General features: G+C 36.1%; 1 protein-coding gene across 6 annotated transcripts in view; it reads left to right on the forward strand.

Moving 5' to 3' along the window:
- UBE3A (ubiquitin protein ligase E3A) overlaps positions 1-15,060 on the forward strand; it is a 131,183-nt gene that overhangs the window by 83,010 nt on the left and 33,113 nt on the right. For all 6 annotated transcript variants that reach the window (XM_004447263.5, XM_071214397.1, XM_012524017.4 and 3 more), the window contains 2 exons: positions 7,149-7,456; positions 11,325-12,571. In XM_004447263.5, coding sequence (XP_004447320.1) covers positions 7,149-7,456; positions 11,325-12,571 — 1,555 coding nt within the window. The remainder of the gene's footprint in view (positions 1-7,148; positions 7,457-11,324; positions 12,572-15,060) is intronic.

The raw sequence follows: 15,060 nt of genomic DNA on the forward strand, positions 1-15,060 counted from the left end.
CCATATGAAAATTTTCAAATATGCAAGCAGAATTGAAAAAATTGCAGTTGACATCCAAATGCTTACCGCCTAGATTCTACCATTAATACCTATACTGCTTCATCACATCTCTCCATCCATCCCTCAGTCCATTGGTCCATTTTTTCTTTTTTATGCATTTCTAAGTTAATTGCTTATATCACATTTCTCTCATAGGTAAAACTACTTCTACAAAGTTTGCTGTCAAGTTGTCTGGAGTTAACTCTGGTCCCTCTGCAAATGATTCGTTCCATAAAACTTTATTTGTAGGACTGCCTCCCTAATCAGTCATAGAAGGGATAGCAGTCTGAATATGGAAAATGTAATCTATTTTAAATGTGTACGTATTTTCAAGTGTGTACTTTAATATTGTAGAGTTCCCTCATGTAGGTTATCTCTTTGGTCTTTATGATTGATTGATTATGAAAGACCTTCTTTTATATGAGAAAAGTACATCATGAGGTACTTTGTTTTAAGTAAACACCTCTGAAAACTTTTTAGTAGTAATTTGTATAGCAGTTTCTTTAAATTACAAGTTATATCTGTTGTTACTGCATCAGCATAAAATATAAAATATGTTCAAATTAATACATTTGTAAATATACTAATTGTGGTTATCTGGCTTCTTTTAGTATTGGTACATTTAGTTCTGGGTGATTAATGTTGGAAGGAAACATGATTACAGAATGGCCTTGTAAAATTGCTTTTTCTATGCCTTTCTTTCCCCAACCTCAGCTTCTTACTAGAAGAAAATAGTGCAGTACTTGTTAATTCAATATATGGTGATGAGTTATACTTTAGAAATCTTTATTTTGGATTATGATCATCTCTTGCTATTCCAGATACCTCAGAGGAATTTAAAGTAATCATTTATTCGGTATGTGTTTGAGTGCTTAATATGTGCTTAAGGTATTAACTTACCTACTTAACTGCTTTAGGCACTGCCAGTGCAGAAATAAGACTCAGTCTTTACCTAACTCACTTTACTAAATAAAAGGACAGACAGACAAGTAACTGGTGGTTTGAATGGGCTGAATGATTGTATACTGGAGAAGGGAGAGGGAGTGGATAAGGAGCATTCATGTTTTTGGCTTGGGCCTAAAATGATGTCTGTCACTTACTGTATGAGCCAAAGGGCTGCTGATGCAAAGTACCAGAATTGTGTTGATGTTTATAAAGGGTATTTATTTGGGGTAGAAGCTTAGAGTCACAAGGCCCTAAAGAGTCCAACTCAGGGTACCATGAGAGGTACTTTCTCACCCAAAGTCAGTGGCCATGTGTTAAAAAGCAAAATGGCGTGCAGTGTTTGCGAGGGTTCAGCTTGCTTGCTTTCCTCTTAAGGCTCCATGGTCCCAGCTTCTTCCAGTCTCAGCTGTAGGCTGGCATAAGGCTTGTCTCTCTTCCCAGAGCTTTTCTCTTTCCGTACTCCGCACTCAGCTGCTTTGCTCTCTCCACAAGGCCAGCTGTAAACTATCAGATGAATGGCTCAGCGCTCTCCCCAGGGCTCCAACATCAAAACTCACCTCTCAGGAAGCAGATGTGGCTCAAGCGATTGAGCTCCCGCCTACCACACAAGAAATCCCAGGTTTGGTTCCTCCTAGGGAAGGTGAGCAAGACAGCGAGTTGACACGATGGGCTGGCATGCAAGCTGATGCAACAAGACACAACAAGAAACACAGGAAGGGAAACATAATGAGAAAGACAACAAAGTGGGGAGCAGAGGTGGCTCAAGCGATTAGGCACCTCCCTCCTATGTGGGACCTCCCATGATGGGTTTGGTTTCAAGTGCCTTCTAGAAAAACAAGAAAGATGAACAGACACAGCAAGTGTAAACGATGAGGGGGTGGGGAGAAATAAATCTTTTAAAAAAAAAACAGCTCTCTCCTCTGCCATGTCCATTTCTGTGTATGTCTGTCCACCAAGGGGGTGGGGAATCAACGTCCTACTGATGTGGCCGAATCAAAGCCCTGATATTAATTTAATCAAGTAAAAGCGAAACCTCTGCATTTAATACCATCAAAGGGTATCACGAGCCTGGAGGAACAGCCCAGTTTATAAACAACCAGTATTTCTTTTTGGAATTCATCAGTAATATCAAACTGCCACACTTACTAATGTTGGTAATGTGAGTCATGATTGGTTCAAGGGGAAAAAAGCATTGCGCTTGTTGAATGTGAGTCATCTTGGGATGTTCAAATGACATTGGTCTAGCATACATTTAGAGTTAAGGATCTGTCTACAGGTTTTGAGTTAGCTTGTATATGGTAGTAGTAGTTCAGCCATAGTAGATGTGAAATTGCTTAGGGATGGTATATAGACAAAAGAAAGAGAGCCTAGGTTATACTTGGAAGAGTATAAGAGGATAAAAAAGACTGAAAGAACTTGTACAAATTGGTCAGAGATTTGGAATGAGAACCAGTGTGAAATGATGAAATGTCATGAAAACCAAGGAAGGAAAGGGGATAATTGAAGACTGCCTGCTTCACCAGAGATGCCCCATGGACGGGGACCTTTGCAGAACCATAATAAGAAAAGTCAATGGGGTGCGAGGAAATTAAAGAGAGTGAGCCTTACCTCCTTCTTTGGGAGTTTTGGTATTGAATGGTAGATGAGGCCTAACTAAAGGGACCTGTTGAGGAAAGGCCTTCCTTCATCTCTTCTTTCTACTGCTTTTCTCTCTCTTCTACCTCTCTCATCTTCTTCCTGTCTCCCGTCTTCCCGTTCTCTCTCCTTTCCTTTTATTTAATGTACTTGAGGAAAGTTCTGCATTTTATTGCATTTATTTATTGAATGGAAATAGAGTCCCAAGTTAAATGGATAGGTCATCACTGGATGTCAGAGAGAACAAACTATATTAAGGGTTCACAAGTTTTATCTTTGTAAATGTCTTAGGGGTATTTATTTTAGGCTTTGCAGGCCCTAAGGTCTCTTTTAGCAAACTACCCAACTCCTGTTACAGTACAAAAACATCCATAAACAATACATACATAAATGAATATGGCTTTGTTCCAGTAAAACATTTTGATCATTGAAATTTCAATTTCATATAATTTTCATTTGTCACTAAGTTTTTTTAGATTTTTTCTTTAACAATTTTAAAATGTTAAAAACCATTCTTAACTTGTAGGCTATTTTAAAAAGGAAAAAAAAAAAGGTGGCAGGCTGGATTTGGCCCACAAGTTGTGATGTGGCAATTCTGCCTGTAGACTATCAGTAGGGATTAATCTTGGATAAGAAATCTACCAAAAAGTCATTATCAGGGTACTTTTTTCCATGCATAGAGGCTTTTATGTCCTTTATTTTGATGGGGCTACGTAATTGTATGCTGATAATTCAAGGTGTTACTGACATGAGGAACGGAGAATGCTTAATATGGCTGATTTCAGCTATGGCATGGCTTCCATTCAGTTCTGTCTCACCAGGGTCGCTTCTGTTTTAAATCTTGGGTAGAAAAGCAGGTCAAATAGAGGAGGTCACTCTTAAATTTCTACTGTGCTACTAATAGCTCTTTCGACAGTTTTGCAGTCAAGCCTGGGTTCAGATCTCTTCGTAGATATGTGACTCCTCTGAGCATCACTTAATATAGCAAACTCAGACTTGTGAGTGTGATACTAACAACTAACAGTAATAATGGCAGCTAACGCTTGTATGGTGCTTACTATCAGGTACTGTTCTAAGAACTTTATACATATGCATTGAATTCTCTCACAACTGAAAATTCTCATATCTCCTACTATTTTAAAGATGAGAAAACTAAGGCACAGAAAGGTTAAGTAACTTGCTCAAGATTGCATACATGAATTTAGGCACTTTGATTTCAAAATGTATGCTTTTAACTTGTAGTATTTATTGCCTTCTTACAAGGGAACATCTAAAGAGTATGTGGCATATAAGTCCTCAACAAATTATAGATATGTTAACCTTACACAATATAGTGGCACCTATTCCTCAAGAAACTTAATCTGTGTGATAGGTGTCATGCATAAATATGAGGTTTAAATTATGATTTTGCCAGGTTTTTTTTTTACTTTTTTATTTACACATTGATATTTTTTTCCATGGAAGTTTTCACTACAACTCATTTTACAAATTAGTTATTTTGAAATAAACCACCATCTATAAGACAATATAATAGAAATGGCATAGATTCCAGAGCTGAAAAACTCCTGTTCTAGTCACAGTTCTCTCCTTTCAGTTGTGTGATCTTGGGTATGTGAATTGATTTTGTCTCTTTCTGAAGATAATATTTAGGGTCATGGCATTTAAATGAGAATAACTTACGTTAAAAAATTGCCTAACTCTGTGTCTAGTATGTTATCAGGGATCCAACAAGTTCTAGTTCCTTCCTCACCTCATTATGTAAACCTAAAATTTAGAATTCAAAGAAATCTTAAAGATGGGAAAACTGAGGCTCAGGAAATTAAATTATTTGCTTAGGTTTATCAGCTTTGTAAAGGCAGAGTGCTTCCCAGTCTTGTTCTGTTTTTACTATTCACATTCCTTCTCTATGCATTATAAGCAGAGGTAGTATACCTGTGATGGGGATTTAGGGGTGCTGATTTAGACAGACTCTGATATCTTACTAAGAAAAATAGGTTATTTTATGTTTTGATTTTGATTTTGATCATACTCTAAAATCATAAGGACAATTTAGTGAATGTTGAAGCCATTCAAATCATGTATATGAAATTTTAAAACTGCCACCATTTTCATATAAAAATTTTAATATGCAAAGAAGTTTATTATGGAAAAATTAAGGAAAAACTCAAAGAATTTTTAAAATTTACTCATTCACATTACCTAATGACTATTAACATTTTGGAATAAAAATGTGTTTATCCTATACTTAACTACTTTAATCAAGTATCCCTTTATGTTCCTTTCCAGTTTCAGATTTTGGTAATTTTTATTAATTCCATTGTGTTGAACTGTTAACAGTTCATTTATCTGATCTCCTCTATTTTAGTTTGCCAAAGGGCTGCCAATACAAAGTACGAGAAGTGTGTTGGCTTTTATAACAGGAATTTATTTGGGGTAAAAAGCTTACAGTTCCAAGTTGTGAAAAGTCCATCTCAAGGCACAATACCAGGTGCCTTCTCCCAAGTCACCGCCGCACGTTGAAGCAAGACAGCGGGAGACCTCTGCCTGGTCTATGCTTCGCCCTCGGGGCTGTACTGTCTCCCAAGCTCCACCGAGGGCAGCCAGGAGCTCTTACTGGGATTCTTCTCTGATGCCTTTTCTCTCAGGGCCTCTTCTCAGGCTCCACTGTTGCTTTCTTCCTGATTTCAGCTGCAAACTATCAGGCAAATGGCTCATCTCTCCCTGGGGTCTCAGTTTGAACCTCTCCTTTCTGTCTCTTCCTCTGTCCTTGTTGTCATTCCCTTTATATAGACCCAGCAAGGGGGTGGAGACTCAGCCTGAATCATGCCTCATTGAAGTAGTCTTGTCCAAAGCCCTAAAACAGTCTTAAAAAGTAATCTAATCAGAGGCCCCTCAGCTGAATTTAATGCAGTCAAAGAGTATCACATCCAGAGGAATAGGTTAGTTTACATACATAATCTTTCTCTTTTTGGGATTCATAAAATAATCTCAAACTGCCACTGCCTCTTATTGGGCATGCCAGATTTTTTTCATAGAAACCACACATTTTGGCAAAATTGTCCAGTTTTTTCTTAGATGTGGAATTAATGATTCACAGAATATTAACATTTTTAAGACTTTTTATACATGTTAATAATTTCCCTCCAGAAAGAACATACCTTTTTACATCCCACTAGGAAAAGCTGCTACAGTTTGGAGTGGGGGTGGCATTAATCTCTCATTCTTCTCTGAAGAGTAGCAGCCAATATTATAAATCTTCTAGAGTCTACATTTCTTTTTCTTTACATGTTTCTTATCACTTGGATTAATATTTTCATAATGATATATCTGGAATAATTTTAATTTTCAAAAGCAGGGTTATTTATGGCTACCTCTAGTAAAATATCTCTAATTGTGTTCATACAATTACATGCAATTACATGCAGTGATTCATAATTTTCATGGAACATTTGAAAAATAGAAGCACCAGAGAGAATTGAATGTGTTTGGATTATTACTCTTGTCACCTGCCATGATAACTTTGAGGACTTATAAATATGTCCCTTATATCCTTTTCTTTGGTTTATTTCTCATGATTAACAAGATGTAGTTAAACTCTAGTGCCATTTACTATTCTACATGTTAGTAAGATAACAACTGTAAGAACTTTTGACAGTTAAATTAGGTGAATTATTTTTTTTGTAGTTTAGATTCTTTGTAGTTTTTAATCCCGTGCTTTGAATTTGGAATGGCTATATATTTTTGTTCTTTGGATCCAGGTACTCTGCTTCAATTATTGTAATCTCACATCATCAGATAGTGAAGCATTGCATCTTAGAGTTGAAGAGATGATAGAGATAGATAAGGTAGTCCAATTTATTACTTGATGAAATAATCCCTTCCTTAATTCTTTTGCTCTCTCTCCTGAAACCACAATCATAGAACATTAGTCTGTGTACTTTAAGTTTACAAAGTAAGAGGACTATAAGGCTCTTGTACTAAAGAAATTTAAAATATTCCATGGGTGATATGGAATTAATGAGGAGGTTTAATGACAAATTTTAGGTTCAAGACCATATGCTTTGGAATCTTTTTTTTTTTTTTTTTGCATTAAACACTAGCTTTGCATATTTTACTTAGAAGTTCATTTTTAAAATTAACTCTAGAAAAGGGTGCTCATTTTCTTAATACTAATTTTTAAAGTGATAAAATAATAAAACTTTTTTAGCAAAAACCATGTAATTTTCAGCTGTTGTGCAGCACTTGAAGCACATATAACATCACACAAGATTTTTCTCTTTTAACCAAAGAAAGCATATTTTATTAAAACAATGATTTTGATAAGCATTCACATTCTTTATCATAGCATCTTATCATTTTATCAAATATTTCATCAATCAAAAGTTTTGAGTAAATATATGATCTCCATTTTCTATCTCATCCAAATGCACAAGTTTATTATTTCAGTGCTTGACTAACTTCTGCTGTGCTGATGATCTGTTGGGCTTTCTACCTAAGAGCTATACTAATTGTTTGAATGTTTGGTACAGGAAGCGAGCAGCTGCAAAGCATCTAATAGAACGCTACTACCACCAGTTAACTGAGGGCTGTGGAAATGAGGTCTGCACGAATGAGTTTTGTGCTTCCTGTCCAACTTTTCTTCGTATGGATAACAATGCAGCAGCTATTAAAGCCCTCGAGCTTTATAAGATTAATGCAAAACTCTGTGATCCTCATCCCTCCAAGAAAGGAGCAAGCTCAGCTTACCTTGAGAACAACTCAAAAAGTGCCCCTAATAACTGCACTGAGATAAAAATGAACAAGAAAGAAGGACAAGGAGCTAGAGATGATTTTAAAGGTAAGATATTCTGATTTTAATTGAGAATGGTTGGTTGAACACCGTATTGGAGGTTTATGTCTGAGTTTGTTTTGTTTAATTGTGTGACATTATTATGACATGACAGTATAGTGGGGCCAATTTTTTTATTATAATAAAAGATATAACTAATAATGACTACATACATTTTATGTGTTTAATGGTCTCTAATGAAAAGATTATTTTCCAGAGTTCATTTGTTAATGCATCGATTGGAACTTTTTACCTACATTTTCCTCTAGGAAAAATTGATTTAGTTGTGGTTAGTCTCCTAAACTATGCAAAAAAGTCTGTTTAAAGTATAGAATAGTTGGGACTAATTATCTGGCATGAGTTCTGGAACCCTAGGACTATGTGGTGAAAGAAGAGGAAGTGGTCTTTTTCCATTTCTGAAGGCAAGGCAAAATTTCGTAATAGTTATCTGAGAAGTCTGCTTTTCTTTCTAATATATTATTTCCATATCCTGCTTAGCCTTCCTCCCAGGCATCTAGTACATTCATGCTGCCGAATATCATCAACTCTCAATGATAGTCTTCACTCAAGTCTAATTTACTTTTCTAAATAGCCCTATATCCTAAAATTGTTAACCTTTTTTCCCCATTCCCATAGTTGCTTATCGAGTGGTTCTTCCCAGGCTTTGTTCATTTTTTTGCTCAAGTCTCCGTAATTTAGAACTTTCAACCCTTCCTGATAGTCTCTTTTAAATGCTGCTCTTCCCTTCCCCTACTTTTCTGCAAAGTTCTGTATTTACAATAGTATTTTTTATTAAGAATTTTAAATGACTTTTTAAGTGCTTATTTTTATTTGGATTATTCTAGTTGCATAGATATAGTATTGTTTTTGCATAAATTTTTATGTGTACAATATTATAGATTGAGGCTTTTTAGGACCATAAATATATCACAATATTCATAGGTATATCCTATAGAAATGTCTCTTGAGTTAATGATTTTTTAGTAAAGTGTCTTTTATTGATGCCCAAATTTTATGATTGCTTATATTCCTAATTTTGATATTTTTTGACTATATTTATATCTGAAAAAAAATCTGTTCATTTTAAAAAAGCACTTTGTGGACAATATCTAAGTATATCTTAGCTGTAATTGGTAGAATGTCAGAATACCTCGAAGTTGTTCTGAAGATGATGCATGACATGTCTACATAGGGGAAATAGGTATATGTCCCCAAGAGACGTATTACTGCCTACACAGAGCAACCTTTGTTAACAACTCTGTGATTTGATGATCAGGAAGCAAAGTGTTTTTGCATTCTAACAGGATTTTATAATAGGTATGTAATATGTTTTTGGTTACATTTTAGGAAATTAGGGGTTTGGGGTTGTCTTGTAAGATACTATAGTTTTTTCCAAGTAAAGTAAGTTTTAGGCTTCACACTTTTTAAGAAGACATTACTGATGCTTATGTATCCTTAATAGGACATATCTGAGAATGAAGTCTTAAAAGAATTGTATGATGTCCCTAAGAATTGGGGGTTACTACTGTTTTTGTGTTTGAGTCCTTTATATTGTTTTCCACTCAAAGCACTACACTCAGCGCTTTCCATGAAGAAGTCAAACTTGTTATGAAAGCTCAGAGAAAATATTAATATTTGATTATGATGGTAATTTGGGGTTTTAGAAAACAACATGTTAAAATTCCACTCTTTTTTTTTGTATGTCACTATTTCTTGAGTAAGAAGGGTGTAGAAGAGAGGGAAAACAGCATTTTTCGTTGTTTTTCTAATTTATTCCATCCCATAGCACTCCCCTTCAGTATTCCTCTCTTCCATATTCTCCAGACTTAACTTTTTATTCTTCCCAAAGGAGTATATGTGATTTAAATGTTGTGCAGAGAACAAGAGTTTTAGGTTTGTCTGGTTTTGTGTGAGAGGGAATAATAGCAAATATTAAGAAGAGTCAAACAGGAAAAGATGATTTTGGAGATTTTAGCCATTATATTTAGATGCAGGCATGAGAGGGAAGTTGGATGTGTTCCAGAAAACTGCTATACACTCTTCCACCCCTGAGGTGGTCCATGGCTTCAGAGATTTTATCTCAGCCATCCTTGAAGTGTTCTCGTCCTTGTTTTTTCTGCTTTCAGTTTGTTAATATTACTATAGGTCTGAGAGTGAGTACTGAGAAATTGGTATTCAGTCTGGCCTTTCATTGCCCCATTATTTTTGCTGCTTTGAGTATTTATTTATAGGAGAAAATTGGTATAATGGGGGTGAGGAAAAAAGTTTCCTTGAATTGAAATATTTCAAGCTGTCGAAACAATAGGAATATATTAGCTTATCTTGGTTCTTATAAAATTTTTATATATTAAAAGAAAAGTACCGGGAGGTATTGAGGAATTGTCATTTCTGTTAGTTTCAAAGATTCTGTGAGCGCAACGGGGTAAGGCAGACTGTGCTATTAAATAGGTCCCAAAATGAGCAATATTTTTAAACACAGGAAGTTTATTTCTAGCTCATTTAACAGTCCACAGTATTCTAGGCTGGCAGGGGCTCTGCTTCTTGCAGTCATTCAGAGACAGAACAGAGGTAGTTCGGTTATATTCAACACACAGCTTTCATTAGGCAACGTGGGAAAAGAGCCTTGTCCTGAAAGTAGCACCTATCACATTCCCTTGTAAGGGAGTAGGGAGTCAGGAAATGGGGCCTCAATGTGCCCAGGAAGAAGAGGAACTCTTGGTGCCTGTGTAGCAGTCTCTGCTTCACTTGTCTGCCGAAATTGCCGTATCACTTAATCATTTTTCATTGCTCAAGCTCTGTTCCCTGCCACTCTCTAAGGCTTACTACAGATGGCAGTTTTAACTTTAAGAGCTAATGAAAAATGGTTTATTAATTCTCTTCATTTGCCCACAGAATGCTGTCTTGGAACAAATTAGGAAAAACCAAAAGGAGTTAGTTTGGTGTTAAGACACAAAGAAGTAAAAGAAAAGCAGTTTCCAAAAGTGAATGTCATAGGAACTTGTCTTAAAGCAAGCAATAAAACAGGAAAGAAACTCCTTAGAAGAGTAGTAATGTTTATGATCTAAGAGGCGTGTTGTGATGAATTGGAACATGATGTAATGGCTCATATTTACAATTTTCTTTAAATAAAAAAAATTTTTTTAAGATGCTTTCATACTTATAATTAAAGCAGCATGTTAACATATTCCTTGATTGTGAAGAGAAATTAGAACTATTGTGAGCTCAGTAGAGGTTGTATGCTTTTGAAAGAATGTGACTGTGTTATTGAAACAATGGGTAAGGTAGTCATTCATTGGAAAAAAAATACAGGTAAACACAATATTTTGCTGATTTCTAAGTAGTAGATATTTTTTCCCCCCAGATTTATTTATCCCCCTCCACCCCGCGCATTGTTTGCACTCTCTATCTGCTTTTCCTGTCCATTTGTTGTGCGCTTTCTGTGTCTGCTCCTCTTCTCTTTCAGAGGCACTGGGAACCAAACCCAGGACCTCCCATGTGGGAGAGAGGCACTCAGTTGCTTGAGCCACTTCCACTCCCACCTTTGTTGTGTGTCTCATTGTGTTTCCTCTTTGCGTCATCTTGCAGCGTTAGCTTGCCCTGCCAGCCTCTTGCACTAGCCCATTGAGCCAGCTTCATGTCTTCTTATCTTCTCTAGGAAGCACCAGGAACTGAACCTGGGACCTCCCATGTGGTAGACAGAAGCCCAAATGCTTGAGCCACATCTGCCTCCCTTAGACACTTTTTCAAAAGAGTTGTAAATTATAAACGGTATTGAGTGTAATATGTTGGCTGTTTACTTTTCACTGGAACTTATTAAAATAAAATCAGTTTATACATTATGAAAATAACTCTTCTCTCTTTTCCTTCAATGGTCTAGATGTGACTTACCTAACAGAAGAGACGGTGTATGAAATTCTTGAATTATGTAGAGAGAGAGAGGATTATTCCCCTTTAATCCGTGTTATTGGAAGAGTTTTTTCTAGTGCTGAGGCATTGGTACAGAGCTTTCGAAAAGTCAAACATCACACAAAGGAAGAACTGAAATCTCTTCAAGGAAAAGATGAAGACAAGGATGAAGATGAAAAGGAAAAAGCTGCATGTTCTGCTGCTGCTATGGAAGAAGATTCAGAAGCATCCTCCTCAAGGATAGGTGATAGTTCACAAGGAGATAACAACTTACAAAAATTAGGCCCTGATGATGTGTCTGTGGATATTGATGCCATTAGAAGGGTGTACACCAGATTGCTCTCTAATGAGAAAATAGAAACTGCCTTTCTTAATGCACTTGTATACTTATCACCAAATGTGGAATGTGACTTGACATATCACAATGTATACTCCCGTGATCCTAATTACCTGAATTTGTTCATTATTGTGATGGAGAATGGAAATCTCCACAGTCCTGAATATCTGGAAATGGCTTTGCCATTGTTCTGCAAAGCAATGAGCAAACTGCCCCTTGCAGCCCAAGGAAAACTGGTTAGACTATGGTCTAGATACAGTGCAGACCAGATTCGGAGAATGATGGAAACATTTCAGCAACTTATTACTTACAAAGTCATAAGCAATGAATTTAATGGTCGAAATCTAGTGAATGATGATGATGCCATTGTTGCTGCTTCAAAGTGCTTGAAAATGGTTTACTATGCAAATGTAGTGGGAGGGGAAGTGGATACAAATCACAATGAAGAAGATGATGAAGAACCCATCCCTGAGTCCAGTGAATTGACACTTCAGGAGTTATTGGGAGAGGAAAGAAGAAACAAGAAAGGTCCTAGAGTAGACCCACTGGAAACTGAACTTGGTGTTAAAACTCTAGATTGTCGAAAACCGCTTATCCCTTTTGAAGAGTTTATTAATGAACCACTGAATGATGTACTAGAAATGGATAAAGATTATACTTTTTTCAAAGTAGAAACAGAAAACAAATTCTCTTTTATGACATGTCCCTTTATATTGAATGCTGTCACAAAGAATTTGGGATTATATTATGACAACAGAATTCGCATGTACAGTGAACGAAGAATCACTGTTCTCTACAGCTTAGTGCAAGGACAGCAGTTGAATCCATATTTGAGACTCAAAGTCAGACGTGATCATATCATAGATGATGCACTTGTCCGGGTAAGTTGGGCAGTTGTTTTAAATTAATATTAAATTAGAAACCTAATGATGGGGAAATTGGAGAAGTGAGAGTGTGATACAGTTCAATGAATTTGTTCTATAAGTGACTTTAGAAAAACTGTATTTGGTATTTTATAATATAGGGACATAAACATTTCTGTTCTTAAATAGTATTGTATTTTTTGTTGCTCCTGTCCAAATTGAAATGTGTTCCCATGGTTACTTTATATTCTCTCTTTGAAAAGGAATAGATTTTCTAAATCTTGATAATTAGATCCAGAGGTTTCCCCATTGAGAAGAGAAAAGGATTTGGGGGAAAGACCAGATGTGCAGGAATAAGGGGAATGTAGAACTATTTTGTAAGTATAAAGGTCAATTCTGACTGGGAGAAGTTGTGCAGTAAAACCATGTCATAAAGCAGTTAAGCAGTGTCCGAAAATTCAAGCACATGAAATTTAGAGTTGCGTTTTTGTGAGATGGGTGAAGTAACTGGGGGGAGGTCTCTGCATGTTGCTGAGTTTGGGGCCTTTCTAGGTCACCCAGAGGTCCCCGTATGACACTGATGGCAGTAGTGATAGTTCTTTCTACTTAAATATCCTCAGGGACAACTCTGGGTTTTGTAGTTGGTTAGATCTTCTGGGAAACAGCAGCTATTCCAGGAATTTTGAGGTTTTTAGTGCCAGGGAGATTGAGCCTGGAGAATAGTGGGAACTCATGTACCTGCTTTTATCTTCCTATTTTTCAAGATGGGGTTGCTTCTCCTTCCTTCCTTCCTTCCTTCCTTCTTCCTTCCCTCCCTTCTCTCCTCTCTTCCTTCCCCATTCCCTCCCTCCCTCCTTCCCTTCCACATAAGGTAAGAATTTTAGTGCCCCAATTAAGAACATAAGGGCTGGCCAGAAGACAAACCAGTTACCAGATACCTTATACCAGAATTTACATTTGTCATAGGGTATTTTATTATAGTATTAGATATCCCATCATTTCTAGTTCTTTTTCATCAGCTGAAAGTAAAATTGAATGCCACCTAAAATTAAGATATAGTCCATTTTTCTATGCTAATGAAGGGTATGAACCCATGACACAGACTAGAAAATAATGTATATTTATTCAGAATATATTTTCATTTTAGAATGAATTTGTCTATATCTGAGAGCTCAAAACTCTACACCAGTGGAAAAAGTTGCAAAAGACTAAGTTCTGAGATCAAAAAGGTGCTGAGGTTCTGTGCCTCTTTTCTCTGTTACTGGTTTTTGAAAATTCCAAATATATTTATTGTGTTGAAGAAAGTCTGCGTTATTCAGGCAACTTAGGCAGTGTTTCAGTGGAAACAGAAAGGGGCATTAACTGCCTGGAGTAATTATAATGCTTGCTTTTTAGGTGTCTTTTCATTTTACTTATATATTCTTGAGCCACATGAACAATTAATATACTTAATAACTGATCCTCAGGCAGCCTGCTGCTTATATTGTAGGTATTATGTAAGAACATGAAGTGATGTTTCATGGCATGTTGCAGTCTCTCTGGTGTCATTGTTAAAACAGAACAGTGTGTGCCAGAGCTACACACTTTATGTTTGGCTTCTTGGATTTGGACCTCTTTAGCTGCCTTCCACAAAAGCTGTGCTTAGCCTTCAAGTAACAATGAAATTGCTGCCTGTAAGATTCATTAGAGGGTTTTAAAAAATTGCCCGCCTTCATTTTCTACCTTCTCTTATTTTCCTTTTTTCCCTCTAGTACAGCAAAACTATATACCAAAAAGCTTAGTTACTTGTATGCAAACATTATTCTTTTTTCTTTTTTACAAATTAATTTGTAGGATTTAGAGGAAATCATTAACCATTTTGGTTTATAAGATCTTCCTCTAAGCAAGTGTTAAAGTAAGATTAGCTGTGAGCTTTTTAATCATGCTAACAAATGATATTTAAATCAGTTCTCAATTATGTTAAAACTTCTAACTAATATTTAGCCTATTATAAATTAGGAGTGACGAGATAATATCTGTACTTGAATATTGTCCATCTACTGCAAAAGCAGTTCACTTCAGAAATGTGAGCAAAATGAAGCCTAGAGACTGTGGCCTGCAAAAATTAATGGCAGAATTGGAAGTAGAACTCAGGATTCCTGGTCTCTTGGGCAGATGTGATCATGCGATTTGGCTGCTACCTAAACACCTAAACTTTATATTTAAGGTATAACAAACTTTTCTTCATCTGTTTATAGAGAACATGAAAAATTAAATATCTGGGTAATCAAAAAATCCCACTCTAGTCAGTAATTTAAGTATATGCATTAGTAAACTGCTAACCATTGAGTCCAACAAATTGACTTAAGTACTTTAAGCCAGCCTTTCGAACAGATTGTAGGCATCCAAATATAAGAGAGTCTATTTTATCTGCGTATTCCTACCTCTACTTAAATATCTACACCATTGTGGAGTTTTTTTCTATTATGGCTAAGTAAGAATTTGATATTCTTGAATAATAGCCCAGA

Source organism: Dasypus novemcinctus, chromosome 3 (assembly GCF_030445035.2).
Source record: "Dasypus novemcinctus isolate mDasNov1 chromosome 3, mDasNov1.1.hap2, whole genome shotgun sequence".
Taxonomy (NCBI): Eukaryota; Metazoa; Chordata; class Mammalia; order Cingulata; family Dasypodidae; genus Dasypus; species Dasypus novemcinctus.